The sequence below is a fragment of the Harpia harpyja genome, chromosome 4 (assembly GCF_026419915.1).
Source record: "Harpia harpyja isolate bHarHar1 chromosome 4, bHarHar1 primary haplotype, whole genome shotgun sequence".
In the NCBI taxonomy this organism is placed as follows: Eukaryota; Metazoa; Chordata; class Aves; order Accipitriformes; family Accipitridae; genus Harpia; species Harpia harpyja.
In genome coordinates this window covers 40,680,552-40,703,291 of record NC_068943.1, presented here as the reverse complement: position 1 = coordinate 40,703,291, position 22,740 = coordinate 40,680,552, and the positions used below count along the sequence as shown (strand labels likewise).

General features: G+C 40.8%; 1 protein-coding gene across 6 annotated transcripts in view; it reads left to right on the top strand.

Annotated features, from left to right (window-relative positions):
* The window catches only part of ARHGAP32 (Rho GTPase activating protein 32), a 267,989-nt gene that overhangs the window by 161,776 nt on the left and 83,473 nt on the right, over positions 1–22,740 (top strand). For all 6 annotated transcript variants that reach the window (XM_052786350.1, XM_052786348.1, XM_052786349.1 and 3 more), the window contains 2 exons: positions 3,771–3,857; positions 21,899–22,036. In XM_052786350.1, the coding sequence (XP_052642310.1) occupies positions 3,771–3,857; positions 21,899–22,036 (225 nt within the window). The remainder of the gene's footprint in view (positions 1–3,770; positions 3,858–21,898; positions 22,037–22,740) is intronic.

Genomic DNA, 22,740 nt, shown 5'->3' with positions numbered 1-22,740 from the left:
AATAAATGAACCTAACAGAACCTAATGTATCATAGTTGTTTATCAGGTTCAGGAATTTTGACAGCCATTTTGAATGTGAAAAATGAACATTTCAGATTATACATCAAGCCATATGTATAAAGTATGCTGTTTAGCGCTTTGATCAGTTACCATAAATGCTATTTACAGATTATTTCAGCTATGTCAGGTGATACACATTGAAACTGTTACAGGGGTATCCTTAAGAGCCTGCTGTCTTTGGTCTGTTCTTTAAGAAGATGAAAATCAATTTCCCAATTTGGAGTCAACCAAATTCTGCCTGTGGGTCATGTTCAGAGACCACTAAGGTCAAGAGAGGCCTTTGCTTTGTGCTCCCTGGATTTCAAATCCGGCCCAGGTGCACCTGTACTTCCTAGGAGGTATTGTTTATAAGGGATGTTGCAGGAGGAAAGGCTTTTAAACATTATGACGTCCACGATTTTTGGAAGAGCATTAGTGAATGTCTATCAACAGAGCCAAACAAAAATTATGCCGTGTGGGGAACGGGGAACATAAGCGAATATTCATGTTCCAGGGTATTTTGCTGTGAGGACAGTTAGCGTACAGGATAAAACCAGTAGATTTTCCTGTGTAAACAATTCTACTCTCTGTCTCTCAGTAGGCACGAGGCTGGCTGCGGGAAGAGGAACAGTCATTCAGTCAGCTTTTACAACTTTACTCTGAAATAACAGTTGCATATGTGTAGGGCAATACAATGGATTTAAAATGTCACTTCTCACTACAGTGAGTTTGCCTAAATGGGGACATTCAGAAACATCGAAGTGGAAACTAACTACATGGGTGTAAAGTCGATGACTATAAATCAGTAGGTTAATCCTCAGGTAGGTATGCTCTTTCACATGAAAAGTTTGCTGTAACTTACTTGTCCTACACGCATGGACCTCACGCCTACAGATGATTCACTTGCTATTTCTGGAGAGTTCTTGTATAGACTTGACTTAAGTCCAAACTGGTGTAAATTACAGTACATCTAAGAGGAAAGGTGATGCAATTCAACCTTCATCTTAACTTGACCTGTACCTTTTTCTGCCCTGCATTGTGTTGCACAGAATCAGGCCTTGAATACGTTTAGGGAGCTGCTGCATTTGTATGTTGGTGATTTCATTGACTGGCTGCTGGCTTTTCAGGTGAACGGAGCCTGCTGGCATCAAGCGGAGCCTGCAGCGATGTGCTTTAGCACTGATATGCTTGAGGAAGGCAAGGCTTGAAATTTTGTCGTGGGCTGATAGAATAGGTGTACGTACCCTAAATAAGCGTAGGGAAGATTAAAGGATGGAAACTTTTCTCCATGAGTAGGAAACCCGCGTTTAATTGAACTGGAGCTCCTTGTTACCTGACAGACGTGGAAGATACCTCCAGCCATGTATTAGCTTTCCTTTACTGTATGCTTTGTTATTTTGTTTTTCTTTGACTGTTAGTTAGTTTTGAAACTTAGTAGCACTTTAAATGTGAAATTTGATAGCAAAGAAGGATGATGAAGTGGGGGGGGGGGGATGCAATGCAGAAATAAATAATGGTTGTATTTAATCACATTAATGGCAGCTGTTACGCACATAGAAAAGTCACTCTTACACATCTTTCAAATTGCCTTTCTGGAATGCAGGGGTTTTTTTAGTGGAATTAAGCGCACCGTGTGAAAGATCCTCCACAGCAGTTAGAAAGATTTATCTCTGGGACTGTATTACACACCAGCCTTATGAGGATGTGAGCGTGCGTAAAAATCTTTAAAGTTCTGGCTGGAAAGCTTTACAGAAGAAAGCTCACTTTGAAGGGAGAATTTATAGGTGGAACGAGAGGCTGTCTGGAAGCTGAAAAAGAGAGTGTGCTGAGAAGGTGGTACAGGAGAAGCTGCAACAGTGGCCAAGGGAGACATTTCATGGCTTTTCTAGAGAGGTGATTTATGATGGAGTAAAGATAGTATCCAAATGGAAGTGACACTGAGTGGATTTCATCTTCAAGAACTTGCACAGTGTGTTCTACACTGTTAGGCAACAATGAAGACCGAAAGCGCAAACTTGCTTTCTGATACAAATCCTTTGATGGAAAATTTGTATTTGCTCACCAAAAAGGGCTCCCACAAAGCAGGAGGAAGTTTTATTTGCATAACCAGCATGATGGAGCGGTGAGCGTTTGCACACATGCTCTCTCTTCCTCTAAATACATTTAATGTTGTAAAATATAATAAATTATGGAAATCCAAAGACTTTCTTTGGTCCAAAAATCTTTTTCATTATTTGCAATCCTTTATACAACCATCAGAAAAGAAATTAGTATTCAGGAAGTTAGGTCTGGTGAAGGAAGAGTGCTGAATTTGTGTGCTCTGCAACTTCTTTACAAAGAAGAGAGAGATACTGGCAAAATGCAAAGTTAAACTCACTCTGGGTATAGGTAGTCATTTATATGTAAGTGAATTTTGCCTTACATCTCCCTTTTTCTCAGGAGGTACGTGCCTCTAATCACCTGGTTCTGATTTTCTCCTGCTTACATTCCTGAAAGTACAGAAATTTGTGATTTTTCTCCTCACTCTTATGTTTATTTCTGTATTCATTTGTTGTTGGGGTTTTTCAGTCTTAGCTACTTATGATTTTTTTACAGACTTAAATTTTTATGTACACGTTTTCCAAGAGAGAAGAAGGTGTTGTTCCAAAAGACCTTTGTGTAAAAAGTCCCGGAATCTTCTTCAATGCTTTCTATTTTTAAGCTGACATCATTTCTGCTTAAGAAAGAAAGCGAAATAACTCTTCTGGCAAGTACAGCAGTGCTTTCACTATATGATTTAATGTCCATCATTTAAGGAGTAAAGATAGCGATGGCTGTGTGTGTGCAGAGAGGTTGAGATACCTCATCCTGTTCCGTGCACCTTTAAGGGAGTCTTTCATGGTTTTCTCTTCCTGGGGCTCTGCACTGGATAAGGATCTCTCTGTCTTTTATAAAACAGCTTTTTGGAAGATATATCCTTTTTTTGTTTGTGTTGCAAACAGTCTTAATTTGCTTATGATCACTTAGTCATTTCTGTTTTCAGAGAAGATCATTAAATGTAAGCCATTTTAAGTATAGGATATCAAGACTAGTGGGAGTAGCAGGACTAGTAGTAGGCCTAGTCAAGGCGTTTGGTACGTGTACAGGAATGACACAGTTAAATCTCTCCTCACTGCTCTGAAAAAACCCACATCCTGGTGTTGTATTTAATGACTCTGTATGTGATGAATGGTGCCATAAAGCTCTCTGTTGTGGTAGATTGCTTGACAACACTGAAATTAGGAGATACGTTTTATTCTCTAATGTCTGCCTGAACATATGAAATAAAAAATGAATAAAATTGGGGGGGGAATCACTGTTATCTGATACGTGAATATTTATAGAGATCTTCTCAGTGAACAATTAATTTTGCAGACTCCTAAGATAGAGGTTTAATCCCTGGCTTGAACAGTTTGCCTTCCTATGATTGTTTTATTTTTGAACTGTATTTTTATTTTTAAACTGTCAGGTGAGGTGCCAAAATCCAATGGCATTTGAGGGTCTGCATAAGCCATGAATGCTGAATATTTTCTATCTGACAACTCCAGACAGACAAGCACTTCCCTGATTCCCTGATACTCAGCATGTCTTGGAGCAAGTTGATGTGAATGTTGTGCTTCATGCATTATTACATGCCTGGCTTATCCCTGCTCACTGACCTGGTCTTTCTCTCTCCCTCTTTTCTCCACCCCTTCCCCGCTCCCTTGGTGTAGCTTTCGCTCCCGGAGGAACAGAATGAAGTAACAAGAAACGGCTGTGAATCCAAGGAACTGGTCTACCTGGTACAGATCTCTTGTCAGGTAAATGCCACGTTGTCTCCCCCCACCTCCTTTTGCAGACGGTATTGCATTACGTTTGGCAACACAGCCTCGTAATATTTTGATATGACACTTTTCTGCGGTGTATGTGGTTTTTTCCACTTCTTCACTAGCTCAGTCCTCAAAAGGATGCTGTCTGTGGTACTGCGACCAGCTAATTTTAAGAAAAGAAAAGGAGGATCGAGGCGAGAAAAAGGAGCCCGTTAAGCAAATAATCCTCGCTACAGTTTGCGCAGAGGCACACACTGATTAGCCTAGAGACACAAGCGTGCATGCTTAGACTCTGCATACGTATGCTTGTCAGTTGTGGGGGGAGTGTACAGTGACACACAGGCGCACCATATATATAAACAGAGGAAGTATGTGAGGGAGAATGCCGGCCAGTGTTTTTGTTGATCAAGGTGTGCTGCTGGCAGCCAGGAGATGGGGATTCTTGATCTGTTCCCAGTTTTGTCTCCAGACATCTGGTATGAAATTCTTTCACTGCCTCTGCTACTGTGGTATCAAAATGCCTTGGGCAGATAAATCTGCCACTTTGTACCACAGATTCCCTGTCTGCTAATATGGGGATAGTGACTTTGTAAAATATTACATAAGAGGTTATCGTATTTTAATATGTTGAAAGAAATTGTTGTTTGTGGGGACATATTGCATTGACAAATTCAATTGAGAGTTAATGCCTGCATTTGGTCATTTTTCTGGTGTTAGCATAGCGGTTCTTTTTGTGATTCATCTTGGCACTTCTTGAGCGTCCATCTTATTTATGCTGAACATTAATGGGAATCACTGTAGTGTCTTTCTCTCTTTTTAAAGCTCTTTATGCAATTCTGCTGACGTTTCTCAGGTACTAAAAGAAAAGTGTATGGAATAGGCACACCTGCGTTGCCTACATTTGAATTGTGTGGGGTGGGGAAGTATTTGCTATCGGACTGTACCAGCGTAGTGGCATTAGTACACACAGAGACCTGAATTTGCAGTGAATTTGCTCTTCTGCACTAACTCTGTGTGCACACTGGTGCAGGGTGTTCTGAGAGAGCTGAGGAGCAAAGCATCCTGCTCTGTTTTGAAGGTGGAGCTCGGCACAAGCTAAGCTACAGCAGTGTCGTTAGTGTGATAGAAACACACAGAATAATTCCTCTCTGTTGTTAGCCCCAAACAGTGCAACTACACACATGCATATGTGTGTATATACAGGTACTTAGAAATAGTGCTCTTGGGAGAGGGAAGAGAGGCTGAAAGTGCCTGTGTTTGGGCATTTTGCTAGTAGTGTTCTAACCCAGCTGTAGCAAGTTTCATACACAATAATCACTTTTCAGAAAAGCATTCCAAGTTAACAAGCAGCACTGCAAAATTTAATGGGGGACACATGTCTGTGTCCCAGCCAAGAGCAGTACAGTGACCAAGAGTGAAATTTTTCAGGAGACTTAAGGAAATTGGAATTTCCGTACGTTTTGAGTCCTCAGGTTTGGGACCGCATTTGCAGTGCGTAATGCAGAGATGAACCTTATGTTCTTTTCTGACTAGTTCAGGTGGGCCTATAGAAGTGCCAATATTTTATAGAACAGTTTTTCTCTAACCTGGAAGCATATCGCTTCTGATCTTTCCATCTACCTTACTGACATCTCTAAAGATTAACAGGATACCTTCAGGTATAATTATGTCCTTAAACCCTGCAGAATATGTTCGTGCAGGAGCAAGCCTCAGGAGTAGCAAATACCTGGCGCGTAGCATGCAAAGCATTGATGGTGCACTGATCGGAGTGAGCCCAGCTGTCCAGCGGTTTGTCTGACACTTCTGTCACTCTCAGGTGCTTTGCAGGGATGTTTCTGAGAGTACAGTGCAGAGATTTGATTTGTGTGGGGACAATGTGGTGAATTCTGTGCCTTGGCTAAGGAAGATGCTAGTTTGCAGTGAGACTTAACTGAGTTGCTGTCCAATAGATCCAGAGGCTGTGAACCGTGTCCAACTGCTGAGAAGTTCTGTTACCTTCTTTTTCAGCGTTACTGAACTAAAATGAAAACACTGGGAGTTGGCCTTATCACTTTAAAGGATAGGCATAGAACCAATCACCTTTTCCTCTTTTTCTTTCTTTCTTTCTTTTTTTTTTTTTTAAGTAATCCTTCTGGCTAGCTAGACTTTCTCCCCACCCCAAGTCTGTGATTCACCTCTCGAGTGTTAGCCTATGTCCCTGTCTCTCAGATACTTACAAAGCTGAGAAACTTGTGGCATCTGGATTCAATGAATGGAAAGGCATGGAAGGAGCTGCACAGCTGAGCATCATTTCTACCATGGAGATACTTCACCCCTGACATCTCATGGCCTCTCCTAATGTCCAGGGAAAGATTCCATTCTGTCACGCGTTGGATACCAGCGGTGTCTGGATGGATTTGGCTCCACGTTAGAATTGAATGGGAGGTGTGAAATAGCTCATGGAATGATAGTGCAGTGGGGAGAGATTTTGGCAGGACGCATCTGTATCTGGCCAAAAATATTGAAGGAGGGAGAAAAAAAGTCTATAAAACAAATTTCACTTTGCTCGCCTTTTGTATATGCTGCTAGCATTGGTGTTTAGCCTACCGTAGCAGCCTGCAAAAATATCCTTGATTTCTCAGATGGACACAGAGAAAACAAATTCTTTTAATTAAGACTAAACCCATGTAAATTTAAAAGCTTTAAGATATTTGTGATTTGTTGCAAAAACAGATAGCATGGGGAAGAGCAAGGGCATGTGGCCACCCTGGCAATTTTAGATTACAGACCTTAGAGAAATAAGCTAAAAAGCCTAGCTTTGGGGTTGGATGCATTATACTGCTGTGCCTTGCCCAGTTTGGACTGTGCAGATACAATCTGTGTGTTGTGTGGTCCATAAAAAGACATTTATTTTGTCTTTTCACTCTGTAACAGACAACAAACCAAAGCTTTTGAACATTAGACTTTTAAAACATCCAGCTCAGTCTTAGCTGTGTTTGGCAGACTACAGTTCGGCATTTACACTAAGGAAGTTCTATCCCACTCTTTCCCATCTGTAAGTATAATTTTAGTGGTGTAAAGAGAATTATTCTTTGATGTGTATTTTGCAAAACCTTCCCAGATAAGGTTTGAAAAAAAGGTTTTTTTGGAGTTATATTTGTGACACATTTCTGCTGCAAGTCAGCTTGTGAAATACAAGCTTTGTTTGAGGTTCAGGGGGGGGTTTTAAGTCTCTATTCAGCTTTTCTTCTACTGGGAGACCTCAAGAAATTAATCCAGTTTATTAGCTCTTAAGAAGAAGTGGGAATATGTAGAGAGCTGTTCCAAGTGTTTCTGAAAAATGGAAGGATAGGATTCTTTTGATTTCTTTGAACAAATTTAAACATGAAAACTGGCAAACGACAAAGGTAGGGTTTTAAATTTTATTGGAAAGAGCTTGTGATAGGGGGCTTGGTTTTGTTTTGGTTTTTAGAGCAATGTAGGTGGATTTTCCTTTTTTCCAAGTAAGATTGCACTGATTAACTTCCATTCATTTCTAGAAGATTGCTTTCAGGACCTGTACAGTTACTGCTGTTGAACGATTGCTATTATTAAAATAAATGTAAACAAAATCCCTTTCTATGATAAAAGAAGGGGTGGATGGATGGACAGAAAGAAGACTTTAAAACAGTCTACAAATGCTTGAAATCTGAGGAAGGATTGGAGGGAAAAGGCATAATGTTTTGAGTTTGCACTTTCCCAGAGTGCAGACAGTATGCCACATGCATTTTTGCTAGGGAGGAAAAAGTCTCTAAAGAATGCTAGAGACTGGTTTTTGTGTAGGAAATAGAGAAGCATAAAATCCTGGGAGGGGTGGTGTGAGGACTGTACCTGTGAACCTTCTGAAGTCTGTAGACAGTAATTGCAAGCCTTAAGAATAACCGTGGTCCTTAAAAGACCACAGGGAATGTCTGAGACCTTTATGAGTTTATGCTGTACCTGTAGGCTGTGAAGGTCCATTGACAGTGTTTGCAATCCTTGCTAAGTTCCACGGGGATAAGCAAAGAATTTACAAGGTCTGCAACACATTTAAAAGGGGTTACTATGTGTGTTGAGAATAAATCAACAAAAGTAAGAGCCTGCAAAAAGGTTGAAATAGGCTAATCCATCCAGCATGTTTTGTCAAGTTGTAAAGCAGGCTGAAAATCTGCCTTTTTAATGTTTTTTGATTTGTTTGTGTGACATTACAGCAGCAACTACCTGCATATGTATTTAGGCATTGTAACGTAAGAATGGACAATCTAAGCTTTTGGTCTGAAAAAGGAAAGAATAATAAAAAGCATGCAGTACTCATTACAATGTGAGATTTGCACTACTTCAACACTACAAACGTCTTTTTTTTTTTTTGTGAAATTTTGAATGGCAAGGAGAGAGCAAGAAGACCGGTTGTGAAAATGTTCTAGTTCTAAGGGAGACCTTATACTCTAGCCATCTCTTGTGGGTTTTATTGTTCATTTTCATTATCAAAGGTAGATTGTTGAAACAGACGTGACAGGCAGTAGAAACCAGAAATGACAGACCATGCAAGCATGAGTGATGTTCAAAAAAATCTTAGGACTAGATCTCATGATAGTCCTTTAAACACAGACTGACTGTTGTGATCTCAGAACAGAGTCACACTACCTTCTCTGTTTCCTGCTTTTCATGGGATAATGCCAACGTCCTTCCTGCAAAGGAAGCCTCTTTCTGCTGCAACTCTAGGTAGATTTCTAGGGCTGTTCTCAAAGCAGGAAGCTCTCGTGGTCCAACCATGGGGTTTCTCCATTTTTCTGCTTGCATTTGCAGACCCCACACTGGCACTAAGTTGAGCCACACGGCTTTGTTGTACAGAATGCACAGTACTTTGCCCTGTTCCTGTTTTTTGTTCAAGGCAGCCATTGCTGTCTGTGCTGTGTTCATTTTGATTGATAGAATAAGGTCTCTGATGTACTCCATGAAGGCATTTACGCAAATACATGCCACTTGTATCTCCCAGCTCTCCCTTGCAGGAGATTTAAGCTCGGTATCTTCTGTTTGAAGAACAGCATTTGCAAAACTCTGAAGGCAAGCCCATCCAGCGTTCCATGGCTGGAAGCGTGGTTGCAATAATAAGTGCTTCAAGGGCAGCGGTGAGAATGCCAGGAAAAAATGGGATCCAAGTAGGAAGAACAGACAGGACTCCCCATCCTGGGTGGTTTGCGGGGAGAGGAGAGTGGAATATATTTTCACAAAAGCAAATGTCTTACTCGGACTACTAATGTCTAAAGTATGGTTTGCTGGTTCTGTCTGCCTGTCATAGTCCATACTAAAAACCACAAATTGCTTGCAGTAGGTTTTTTTGAGTCAAACATCTGAAAACCTTTTATATGATTGTTTTTTGTCTTAAAGACTTGTTCTTTAATATATTAATAGTTTCGTCTTGTGCGATTGAAGCTCAAACACCTAGAGAACAGTTACGGAGTAAGCGCTACTAACATTCCGCTGGTGAAAAGCTACAGTTCTTTAAACAGATGGCTCTAAGGGACAAATTCTCACATGCACATACATACTTGTGTGTGTTTTATATACATACTAAAAAAAAAAAAAAAGGAAAAAAAAACGAGAGGAAAAGCTGGTCTCATCTTTGATAATGAGATATACCTATGTGGACCATCCAAGCTGGATCCTACCCAATGCAAAATTTGTTTTTAGAATACGTGTTAACCTGCTTCTCCTTTCTTAATATAGAATTTTCTGCCTTTGTTGTTTAAAGAAGATTTTGCTAAACAAGAGCAGTTCCTGTGTCCTTTTATTGAATAGTGAATTCAGGTAAAGTTTCACATTATGCCTGTTGCAGTCTGGCTGCAGTCTCCTGCCCCTACCCATGCATTCTCACCCCCCTCTTCCACCTGAGGTCTAGGGTCCATGTAGCTGCTGGATGAGTCCTACCAAGGATGAAAACCAAATCCACCCCACGGGTGGTGGAATACCTTGGCGGTGGTGCAGCTAAACTGAAGCAGGTGTAAAATGAACATGCACTGAACTGCAAGGGTATGCTCTGATTTCATAGCACACTATCTGCTTTGTACAAACTGCACATAGGAACTCTCGGTATGTCCTAAAGCTTTGTCTGCTCAGGAGGGCTCGGGAAAGTGACTCTGCTTTAGAATGCGTTAAAATGCTGGTCCCCGTCATGGCCTTTCCCCCCCAGCTTGTTTTCTGTACTTCTTTTCTGACCCTGGGTACCACTTGCCTGAAGATGACTGCAACAAAGTGCCTAGAGAAATGTTAACTTCCACCTACAAGTTTGCCCATGAGAGTTAGGTACCTCACATGCTTGTTTGAAAATCCCTCTTGTGATACTGGGCATTTATTTGTAAGTCCCCCAAAACCTTTTTAAAACCTGACCATAGGCCTTTATGGGTTGAATATTTTTAGCCTATCCTTCCAGATGCTCACAGATGTTGAAACCTCTGTCCTAAGCACTTCTCGGTTGAGGAGGGCTGTTTCACGTTAGTCAGAAGAAAGCAACTAAAATCCTTGTTTCCACAATGCTAATCCATCACTTGATGTTCTGTGCTTGAATGGTTGATCTTAGGTCATATACTACATGCCTTCTGCTCTCAGCAGTGATAAATAAAAATGAAGTGACAATAGTAATGTGGATTAATAAAGAATGTATGAAGCTGGCAAGCAGCCTGAAAAGTGCTGTTGGGCTGCGTTCAAAGCTCAAGCGATGCCAAAGTGCTGCCAAGGTGTAGTGTCTTTGAAAAAGCTGGGTCTGTTCCAGGCTTTTTGGAAGTAAACTAGCATCTGTAGGGGAGAGAGAGAAGGTATTGAATTGCATTCAAAGCCTTTAAGAACTGCATAATTAACATCTATTACTCTGTAGCTATTATGATAATACTAAAGGATAAATTCGTTAATTAATTGGGATAATATTCATCACAGACAAGGATATGACTGTTTTTTGGAGTTTTGCTGCAGAACACTGATTTGGGTAGGGCAACACTCCCATCAAACAGGATTAACGCTGTGGTGTGCTGTGTCCTTTTCCTGTTTTAAAAGTGTATTGCACCTCTGTTCATCATGGGATTTGTATGTAGCTCTGTGATCGTTAATTCACACGAGCGGTTTAGACAGTAGAAGTAGCAGTTTTGAGGTAAAAAGGACTTTTGTCCCATTGTCTTTGCTGCCTTTTATTCTGAAGCGTACAGTCAGGCAGTCGGCGGGATGTCTGCACTGGGATCTAGGAGATGCACCAGCAGGAAGACTTCCAAGGGCTGTGCCGTTTGCTTGCTTTGGCCGTTTGCAGTATACGGGTGCTCTTTGGGACTATGGAATGGAAATGCAGAAGTTAGCTGTTGTCTTCTGTGCTGCGCAGGAGGCTGTAAAGAGTCCAGGAGCAGCATCGCACTGACCTACAGTGGCATCCATGTGTCATCGGGGCTCTGGGGTTTCATTGCCCTGTTGATGGGACTTGTCCTTTGTTCCCAGCCACAGAGCGGCTTCAGTACTCTTGTGTGTAAAACTATCCCCTGGTAACAAGAGATGAAAACCAGCTGTAGTTCTTAAACTTTGGTATTTAATTTCTCCATTCATGGCTCGCTCTGGTTTTTTTCTCTGTTTAAATATGTATAATGAAGGGAAACGGGGTCAGCATAGTTCTTTCTTGTTCCTGACTCTGGATGCTTGAGATGCAATAACAGGGTTCTCTAGCTGTGCATGTATTTTGAATTGAATGATTTATTCATTGAGTGACACTGCAGAGATAAATACTGTCATGGAACTCTCGTGTGCTAAAGCACATTCCTTCAGCAGGTGCAAATTGAGGTGTATTTCAAGCTGTCCCTTCAGTATACCAAAGATGGAGGCTTACTGTGCTCTGTATTAATGGCTTCAACTATAAAATCTAGCATAGAAATGGTCTAGTGAATTTATTTGAGGGTGGTTTTTACTAGGGAAAGAGGGTATCCGAAAATGATCACCGCAAGATAGCAGCCTACCAGTTCATCGGACTTGCATTAGGCTGAGCTGCTGTGCAGTTATTCGTGAAGGGGAACAGTGAGTGATCTATGGCAACTGCTGCTTTCACGTGCTCTTCAGATGGTTTTCTGTGATGGAAACCTACCAGCTGAAGTGAATGGTCAGTGTAGCCATGGTCTAGGAAGGGATAATGAGCAAGAGGGTAAATTATTTCTCAGAATAAAATGCAGTATCACATGAATGTGCTGCCATGAAAGTTTTTTTTTTTTTTAAGCAACAGAAGCTTTTACAATTATATGGTAGTTCGTTAATGTGTCCTTTGGGCATTTTGCCTTCAGAAAGCAAGCTCTGAATTAGAGACATCAATCTTCTTCTATCCAAATTGTATTCTACTTAGCTCTGAAGCAAAAGTGAAAATCACTGTTGAAATCCAAGAGGACAGGATAACGATTATGGTTTCTTTCTGTAAGTGATGCATTTTGGCAGGGCTTCTGATTGTCATGTGGTGCTTTGTAGACAAGGCTGGGCCCGGCCGCAAATTGAAGAGGACAGTTGGCTTTATTCTGAAGAGACGTTGAATCCTGCCCCATAACCAAGCAAGTGTAAATGCATTGCGGAGGAGCCGTTTGTCTACAATTTTACTTGTTTTACAGCTTCTCCAAGAGCTGGGCTTGGTTCAAATCCAAAATAAGAGGGGGATTGTGGTGGATGTTCCTGTTTTTCTTAGCTGCCTTGATGTTTATTCCTTATAGAGAAGTTTAACATGCACGCCTTTTTAATAGCAATATTATAGTGCCTGTTTACTTGGGAAAGTTGACAGCCCTTTGGGACAGATAATCCAAAGCAGTTTCATCCAGTATCATCCTCTACAGGCTGCAAAGTTACTTTGATCAACAAGTAACGTCAGATGTTAGGTGGCTAAGCAAGCATGAGGAGAAAGACAAGGTACTCAGTCACAATGCCTCAAACCTGAACGGCTTGCATGCAGATAAAGTTCATAGGCCTTGGAAGAGCATCTACACTTCCAAACAACAGATTCATTGGACATAAAATGTCCAATGCAGGTTAGTAAAGAATATTAAAAAAAAAGGCACACTCAAGGTACAGAAACCACATAAAAATAAATAGCATGTGTGTAAAGATGCTTTGCGGTAAATCACAGTTGCATCATTTTCGTTGTTTGCAGCAAATATTTATGGTCACTGAGCAAAGTGGCAAAATACGCAATCTGGAAAGTTTTCAAAAGTTATGTCCCACCTGAGTGCACCTAGTTTAGTTAAACTCTGATATTGTAAAGAAGATTTGTAATTGAGTTGTTTTGGTAATAAAAAATGCTGAAGTGTTAAATGCCACTGTCTTCCTCAATAACTAGAGGTTCTTTGCCCAACTGGATTTATAACTGACTGTATGCTAAATTAAAAATCAGTTTTGTTTTAGAGCAATCAGTGGCAGAATTCTCAGGGGGAACGTGGATTGAGCTTGCTCCTTAAATCGTTATATTCATTAGGGCTTTCCTAGAATTACAGAGCAGATTTGTGCCTCGAGTTTGCTAAAAACCATCAAGCGGGTGTTTCTTGTCACTATGTGTTGTGTAACCCGTGATAAACTGACCTAGTTCAGCGAACGCTGAGGTCCCAACTCGTTGAGCAAAATTTACACTTGAAGTGTGAAACAACTCAGAATCAGTTCATCGTAGATCTGCTGTGAATTCCGGAGTTCTCCACTTCCTTGGCAGGGGCTGGTAGCCTCCAAACTTGAAAAGCTGCAAACGTGCAGACAGGCTGTGGGACGTAGACATTAAGTGTAATTGCAAACCGATATTGTTAGAGACTGTAGAGCAAGTTTGCAATCAAGGGCTCAGGCTTTGTCAGATAAGAAGGAACTGACTTTCTGGTTTTCTAATGATGCTTTTTTTAACTGATCTGTGGTTTTAAAATACTGTATTTACTTCAAGCTTTGTGGTTTACCTTTTTAAAAGACCCTATTAAGGATATTAGATATTAAAGATGGCCTGTCTTAAATGTTTCATCTCCTGGGTCTTGGCACCGCTTTTCAATGTTTCTTTTTAAAACCGATGCATGCAGCTGCCAAAAAAGCATCTATTTCTCCATTGTGGCTACAGCTCCAGCTCTGTTAACAAAACTTCTCCAAAGCTGCTTCTGTTTCTTGTGCTTTCTAAATAATGTTTCACCCTTCTAACCTCTTTCCTTGAGTTTTGGTCAGCTACAACTTTTAACATACCTGCTTGTATACCTTTTTCCTTGAAATGTTCATGTGTTTTACCTCTGTAACCCTACCCAGAGGAGCAGGAGTGGGCAGAGAGGTTCCCTCTGGCATCCTCTGATAAATCTGGGGGTGATGCAAGGGGAATGGACTGCAGGAGCGGCCAAGCTCACACGTGTCTTCAGGAAAGAGCATCTCCAACTGCCGCTCTTGGAGGCAGAGTACGGGGGTAGGTGAGCCACCAGCCCGGCCCAGCAGGGCATTTCATACGATCTTAGTGGTGTTTTCCAAATACTATTAACATTTGTTGCTTCATTCTGGGGTGTCGAGATAAAGGGGTTTGTAATGGAAGCATCGTCAGATACAGCATGTTTTTAATTATTTCCACACTTCTATGTTTCGGTTATTTTGTAAATGATGTGATAGATGTGTGTCCTGTTGCGTAGCAACCATAACTGGGGTTATGAGGGTTTTTTTCGAACAGTTTCTTAGGTTTGGACCTACAAAATCTTTTCTTCCTGGCAATTAGTTTTAACAAACTAAAGCTTATGTGCTTTGGTCACTTAACAACAAACCCTAACATTTAAGAAGTCAGCTGTTTGCTTCAGTGATGTGCCCAAGAAATGAGACTTTAAGAAAATTGAGATCTATATCTGTCTAAGCTACTGTTGCTGCAGCTAACTGCAGGCAAGTCGTTTTGAAAGTTTGTTTTGTTTTGTTTTACTAACCTCAGGCAAGTAATTTTCAAAGGGGTTTTTTGTTTGGTTTGTTTTAAAGGATAGTGGTGCTTGCTTACTTTGATGAAACATCGTTTCTTCTCTGTGGTTAAGTGCTGAGTAGATTATAGCACATTTGGGGCACAGGGTAAAGAGGGTGTTGTATTTAAATATGTGCAATGTCCACATAATCATTTGTAAATATGTATACATTCTCTCATTGCCCTGCTACCTGTAAGATGGTAGAATTTTAGTTCCCGTTACTTAGCAGTTGTTAGTGGCTTTGAAGTATTTCTTTTGTGGCTGCAAGCTCATGTTGGGTTATTACTTTAATTTTCTGAAGTGTAGAAAAGCAGTCCCCTATGCTGTGGCCGCCCTCCCTTTCACCCCTGTGACCTGCTGCTCTTATGGTATAATTTTACTAAAGAGATGATTGATATTGAATTGTTTAAATTATAAGATGTCAGGAGAGCAGGGGATTTCATTCACATGTTGGGAGTTGTAAATCCTGTTTCAAGTTCATTAGGTGTCTGTCAGCCTGCCATTCAGAAGTAGGCTTTCTCGTGGGAGGAAAAACCTTGTTGTTGGAAAAATCGTTGTTACGATTTCAAATGCTGTACACGTGGTGTGTTTGCGTTAGGTCGTCTTAGCATGCCCTTATTTCTCTGTATCTGTACAAAACCAATTGCCACCAAAGCCTGAGCCAAATATTTGCCTGCTGTCTGAATGCCTCTGGCAAAGCTGCTCTTCTGAGTGACAGAGAAACCACTGGAAGGTCATGGCTTATTTCAGCTTAGCACCCAGAAAGCCGCATATACCTGATCATGGTGAGTTTCCAAAATCGGTCAGATCAAGCAGGGATAATACTGCTGTCATTCAGACCAGGTCTTGGGCAGCCTCGTGTTCCCATGTGTGTGTTTAGTGTTCCTATCTGTAATTGGAATCAGGGAACACAAGGAAGTATAATTTTTAGGGGCGAAAAGCTGCAGTCGTTTCCATTAAAATCTCTTTTTTCCTGCTGATTGCAATTAATTGATAATAAACTGATAATTAACGCTGAAAGAGATTAATTTCTTCTGTGGAATAAGGCTATTAAGGATTCACCACATAAATACACTAAACTTTCTCCTCTGCCTTCTCCCTCGTGGTCTGTTCGTACATTATGTTCCCTTCATCTTGTGATAGTCGGTCTCTCGTGTCCATTTCCTGTGATTCCAGGTGGAGTGCTGAAGTTCTAGTGTTTCCATCATTTTCACCTTATTTAAAGGTCACTCCTGCAGATATTTTATTTCCTTCTCATCATAAGTATGTGCCTGACAGCAGAATGGGTATCACGCTGGAAGCTGTTGATGCTATCTTCTAAGCCGGGTCAACTCCAGAAGTGAACAGACGTCGTCTTGATGTAGCTGTCCCTCACTGTAGCTGTTACTGTGCTGAGCGCTCATCACTGCCCAGCTCTGCCAGCTGAAAGGGTCATGGGAGCAAGTGCTAATGTTTGCTAAGTAAAATTTATGCATCAGTGAGGTTAAGCTAATGCAAATGTCTTCCAGCTTAAGGAAAAGCCATAATACGGGTGTTCCCCACCCTATGGTGGGAAGGAATAAACTCCCGTTGATGGGTAGTACCAGGAGCAATGAAAGTGAGCATCCATCCGTGACCTCAAGGTGAGACCTGGAAGTGTGGTAGCCAAAAAGCCTTACACTGCTGAGTGTACACTTTCGTTCAGAAATAAAGTAGCTTTGTGTTGCCTTAGTGCAAACTCCCTTTAAGTTTTAAAGATTTATAATTTCCCTAAAGTTATAATAATACACCAGAAGTCATGAAATCATCCAGGACATTTTGGTAAACAAACTTAAGCTTAGATAAAGCCACCTATGGCACCAGCTAAAAACACTTCCTGGGTAAGCTCTAAGTGATGGATTTTATCAGTCTTGTTTTCTGTTTTGACTAAATTTCTAAGCCATTTTCCAGTGTGACTTGAAATAAAAAAAGGGCTGAAGGGTCGTGCTGGAATAACATACAGAACTCAAGACCCAGACAGCTCTAAAAGTCACCCACATGGCAGAGTTAAACTCTACTGGTGGATGCTGGCATTTTTCCAGCTATTTAATACGTGGTGTTTTCTTACTGTAGGGTCAAACCAAAGTGACTTTTGCCATATACTTTCGTCTCATTTTCTGGTCTCGATCTCCATGTTGGACTGGTAGGGTTCATGAGAGCATCCATGTGATTTCTCTCAGGAAATAAGCATTTGAACCAGAAAAGAAAGGTCTTTCCCTGTCTTAAAATAAATAAATCTTAGGTGCTACAGAGAAAACATACTTTGGACCGTGGGACAGGAAAGTCGTGCGTGCTGGAACTCGGTAGCACCCTGTCTGGCTTGAAGAGGCATTGATGGACAAAAAGGAGTCCTATCTGCACAGATGTAGACAGATTCAGCTGGAAACATAGTCTTTTACTTTTTCTTACATAGTGGGGAGAGGAGATCTGTAAATCTTTATTATAAAATTTCAGCATATCAGTTTTGTAAAGGGACCGTATCACAAATATTGACAACAGACCAACTTCTTTCGTGTTAGCTGGATGCCTCCGAGTAAGCCACTGATTGTTCAGTACACAACAGGGGAAAAATTGCTTCTTGCTAGGTCCCAAGTGAAAACAGTTAAGTCCACATAAAAATATTCCTGCATGGAACTGGCCTGGAGCTTATGGGAGCCCCTCTTAGAAATGAGTAACATTTTTGTACTGGTCAGTTGAAGGGATTAAGAGATGGTGGAGCAAAGGTGGGTTTTTTTACCTATGGGAATGAAAATGCAAAGGATGTTTTAAAATACCCTCCTCTTAAATTTGCTTTTCCCAGTCCGACAATAACCAAGCAGTACTGCAAAAAGTAATGTCTTTCAGTAATGAAACAAACCGTCATTGAGCTGCAATTGTCATGCTGTGTGTTGGGCTTGGAAAGAAAGGGAACGGGCAGTGATACCGCTGCTCACTTGAAGTATCACCAAATGAGCTGTGCTTGAGGGAGTATGTAAACTCCTGGCTATGTCTGCATGTCGTCCTCCTTAGGCCATTTGACCAGCAAAGCTAAAAATACTGCTCGTGGAGCTGGGGTTCTGAATCCTTGTCCCTCTGAATCTTGTCTCCTGCGATGTGAAGCCTGGGTAGCTTTTTATGATCTGCGATCTCAGTATAATGGTTTTACTAATGGAAGGTTCAAATCTCTGGCTCAGTGGAAATTAAATCATCAGTTCAGTAATCTCTAATAATTTTTTTTAGCATGACATTTCTTCTTGCTTTCATAATCGGAAAAAAATAAGAAGCACTGTGCAGCGTGCTGAAATCTCACCAGGCTTTCATCATACACTTAATCCTACACAGCATGCAAGAGTAAGGGAGAACACATCAAACGGTAATAAGAGTAGGAATGAACCCAGATTTTCCATTTTGTGAGAAATTCATAATTGTCATGATGCTTTTCGTTGTGAACTTTTCTGTAAAATGAAATTCCAAAAGATACTTTGATTTTGTTCAAGAGGGATTTTTTTTTTTTTTAAGTCAGTGGTCAATTTTTCCTTTTAAAGATCGTGAAACTATTTTATGGCATTATTGAAATCTTCATTTGAGACTTGATTTTTTTTTTTTTTTTATGAAATTTGTCATACCCAGGTTTGTAATTGAAGGTCTGAATCTGGGAAATCACTTGACTGTGTGCTTAACTTCACCTCTGTTCTTACGTCCCATTGAAATGAATGGGATTTAAGCACTTGCTTCTCTAAATCAGGACCATCAGTAATTAAAGAATGGAAAAGTAATTATTGAACTGGAAAATTAGAGGGTGATCAAAAATTTATTTGAGCAACAATTTATAGAAATAATTAAAAATGTGAAGAGGGCATTTTTGCCTTATGGATATTATGTGCCCGAAGCACCAGTAATGTTTAGCTTTGCTATAAAACACAGTTGACAACATGAGACCAACTTAACAGTCACTTACTTGTTTCTACTGTTTTATTAACTCTCTAAATTAAAAAAAGAACCCTTTTGCAAAACCCTTCTGGCACTTGAGAATTTGCAGGAAATGGGAGCAAGATGTACACTTTTTATGTTGATGTAGTGAAACGTTGTAGTATTTTTGATATTGATGGAGGTCACTGTTGTTTCTGCTGCTTTGGCTATGCAACTCTGGAAGTCTAGTTGAGAGAATTTAGGCTTTACTTTCTTGTGATTTGTCCTGGAGATCTGAGGGGAATCGCTAAATGTTGTCTAGTTCCTTCCTAGATTGCTGCGGTGATTCCTTCCTGTAAAGTTAATTGCACCCCTTGTAAATATGGGTGTCTTATTTTTGCTTAAAAATTTGTCAGTCAGGCTCCTAGTCTGCAAAAACTTTGCTTCATACAACTTCTAGAACAACCCGAAGCGTGTATGCTTTTTTAATTTAGTTATGGCAGACTTAAAACTACAGGGTTTTAGGAAATACTCACATTTAGGGTGTTGGAATAACTTTCTGCTGGGTGGAAATCTGTCTTACCGCTCCTGAAACTGTGTTCTGTACTAACACATCATACGCACAGCCGTTCTGAACGCGACTGAAGGATGGGCAGTGCCGTTCCCACAAGTATCCCACCATCCTTTTGTACAAGAGCCTGACACCCAGGGCTGTGATTGCAGGCGCTGGGCTGACTTCACCTAGGAATGGCGAAAGCGGTTCTGGCATGTGCACAACCCCTCTTATGGAGGAGGTTGCTGCTGCTTCTGCAGGGAAAGCTCAGCTGGTTGCTTAGCAGCTGCCGAACGGCTGCAGTTTTAAGGTACGGGAGCGGTGGTTCTGGGTTACCTTTCTGCACCACGCTCAGACTGTGCCGGCTCAGTGCTTGCCCCGCGAGTCGTCGTGCAGCGCAGGCAGAACCTCCCAGAGAGATGGTGGGGCAAGAAACACCACTGCCGTCGCAAGGTAAGCTGTCCCTGCTCATTAATCAACTTCCTTGCTAGCTATTAGGAGGCTCATTACTGTCATCGTGTAGAATGGGATTCATCAGAAGCAAGGAGAATGCTGTCTGTATAGCCCGTTCTCTCCACAGCTGATCCTGCACACCCTGTCGCATGGACCAGTGGTTTGCTGACCCCAACTATTCCTTTCTTGTAAATTTAACTCTTACTGTCTTAATTCATGATGAAAAGAGACTGGGAATCTACAGTCCAACATTTAAAATTAAAATATCGTGGAATTAATGTCAGATTTACGATCATTTGACAAATAGGTTTTTTATTTGTGTGGGCCACATACGAGATTGTATTGAAATGTCCTGTTAAGTGCAGCGGGCAGAAGCAAATAAAGGATTGAAGCGATTTCTCAGTCTGTTGTTTCTTACATTGGTGACTAAACCTTGCTCAGCTGAAGGTCAATACTAGCAACTTATCAAGACAGCAAGAACCACTTAATTGCAAAAGATGGAGAAATGGGAAAGGCTGTCATCTTTTTGAAGATAATTAGATTTGCACTCCTGTTCTTGTTTTTCTCCTTTAGACGAAAAGTAAAATGACATAACTTACAGAAATTACAAAGCATTTATGTCCTCTGTAGGTACCCTCTTTGTAGGCTTGTGAAATATGGGTGATTTCTTGTGATACGAAAGCAGAGTTTATGGGCACAGTACACAGTCTGGAGTTGTCCTAAATAAATTTGACAGAAAATGGCTAGTACGCTGGATTGTACGTTTTACATTTACGATTGCCTTGCAGGCTTTGCATATTAATATAAAAGTGATGCTTATAACTTCCCTGATAAACAAATGAATATAGCGTGATTGAGAAGTTGGAGTAAGCCATGCTTTTTTTTGTATCCCAAGTGAAGAGGGCATCAGGTGTAGTTCTGACAGCCACCTACAGCACATCTGGGATCATGTTTTGCAGCTACTTTCCCCGGTGACGTGTCCCCTCTTATACCATGCATTTCTCTGCTTTTGGTACTGGTTACCAGGCATCCCTTTGTTGCTTTTAATCCTTGGCCCTGCCTTTGAGTGGCCCTGTAACCTGGAGTGATCTAATTCCTTCCTCTGACATCTTTTGAGTCCTTGCACTGCTAGCATTGCTATGCTATAGGAGCACCTGGACTTGTACAGCGTGGCTAACATCTGTTGCGTGCTTTGTTGGTTTTCTCATCCTTTCCCAAGGGAGAGGCAACTGCATGTGGAGTGTGTAATGCTGATAGAGATTTTTTTTTTTCTTTGTAAATATGGCCATACCGTTGATTTTAGGAAAGAAAGACTGAAAAAACACTTTGCACTTGAAATAGAAGGTGGGGAAGCTTTGTGGAGGTCCGTGGTCACTGAGTGAGTGTCTACATCTGTAAAACAGTAACAGTCCCATTTTAGGGGCTGCATGGGTGTATTGAGAAGATTAATGACTGTTCATAAAGTGCTTTGACCTGTAAACTGCTGCATTATTACAACATTTTTTATTGATCATAATAGGCCATGAAGCATTTAGAAGTAGTCATTAGATATTAAAAGCCTCACAAAGCAAATTATGCTGTGCTGCCATGGTCCCTTCCTTGTCCCCTGAAGCAGTATGTATCTTGTCAATATTTTAATTGGGGAAATGACATGCATTCAGGAGTAAATCTTCAGCTAGTGTTACTCATCATAGGTTGTTTTTTTAATTCAGCTGAAGATTTGCCTGGGGCGTCTGACAAAAATTTTGCAAGCTTCAATTCTGCCTTCAGATCCCTGGATGTATATTCTTCTATCTGTGTAGAATCTAATTTCACACTATTTATACGACCATTTTGTAATTTACATTTGTGCAAAGACACCTCGTGTGAAAATGCTACAAAATCCTTGTAAGACAGGTGGAAGTTAAAAGCTTTGGAGAGGTCTTATAATGCTGGGCCACATCTAAACCCATGGTTAAATAATTAAAAGAGGAACACTAACAGCTGGTTTGGGCTTGTATGGCTGTCTACAAATTAAAACATGAAAACACTACTAAGGCACTTTCATCATTTTCAAATGTTTTGAGAAGAAAGATGGCCAGAACTGTCTGCTACTTCTGCACAAACTTTCGTTTTCTTCATCTAACCCAAATTGGTGAGGAGCTTAAAAAAGTGTGATTCTTTTTCTGTTTATGCAGGGGAGGAGCTGGATCGTGAAGCGGAGTTATGAAGATTTCAGAGTACTTGATAAACATCTTCACCTATGTATTTATGACCGGCGCTTCTCCCAGCTCTCCGAGCTACCCCGCTCCGATGCCCTGAAGGACAGTCCGGAGGTAAATTATCAGCTCTGTAAACATTTAAAGCACAGTCACCAGCAAGGGATTGGAAGATATTTTCAAGTATGTACAAAGTAGTTTTAATGTGGCCTGGGTTAGATTTGGAAATTGATTCCTAGTAATAAGATCAGTATGTGTTTTCTACCCTTATTTTCAGTGATCTAAAGGGAAATGCCTGCAAGTTCATATGAATTAATGTGCTGCTAAGTGTGGAACGGTTATTCAGAGTGTCAGGAAAGAAGCTGTCCTGTTAGTACCTTAGATAAGAATTTTGTTGTGTCTTTGGAAACTTTTTCAATGACGTGGATATTTCCTGACTTAATGTTAGCAACTTAACATTCCTAGGAAATCATGCTGTTCTAGGGCTGCGGCACTGCAAGAGTAATACCATTTGGAATGCTAGGCTTATATTTATAAACTGAAAATTACTGAATCTGTTTTTTAAGAGCATTTGCATTAGTGCATTATTTAAACGGTCTTTAAAAAGCTGAAAGAATGGGGGTGTTTCCTAAATGAATAGGGGGTATTTTTCATTTCTTGACTTACTGTCTTCGCCTGGAATACGGTGAGCTGGAATTCCTTCGGCTTCTTGTCTGTTGATAATTTAGAGATTTATTCATGTCCAAAATAATCTTCTGGAAAGTAGCAGGTGCATCTTGACTGCATCATTTCAGAAGATGTGGAGAGGAAGGCAATGTAAT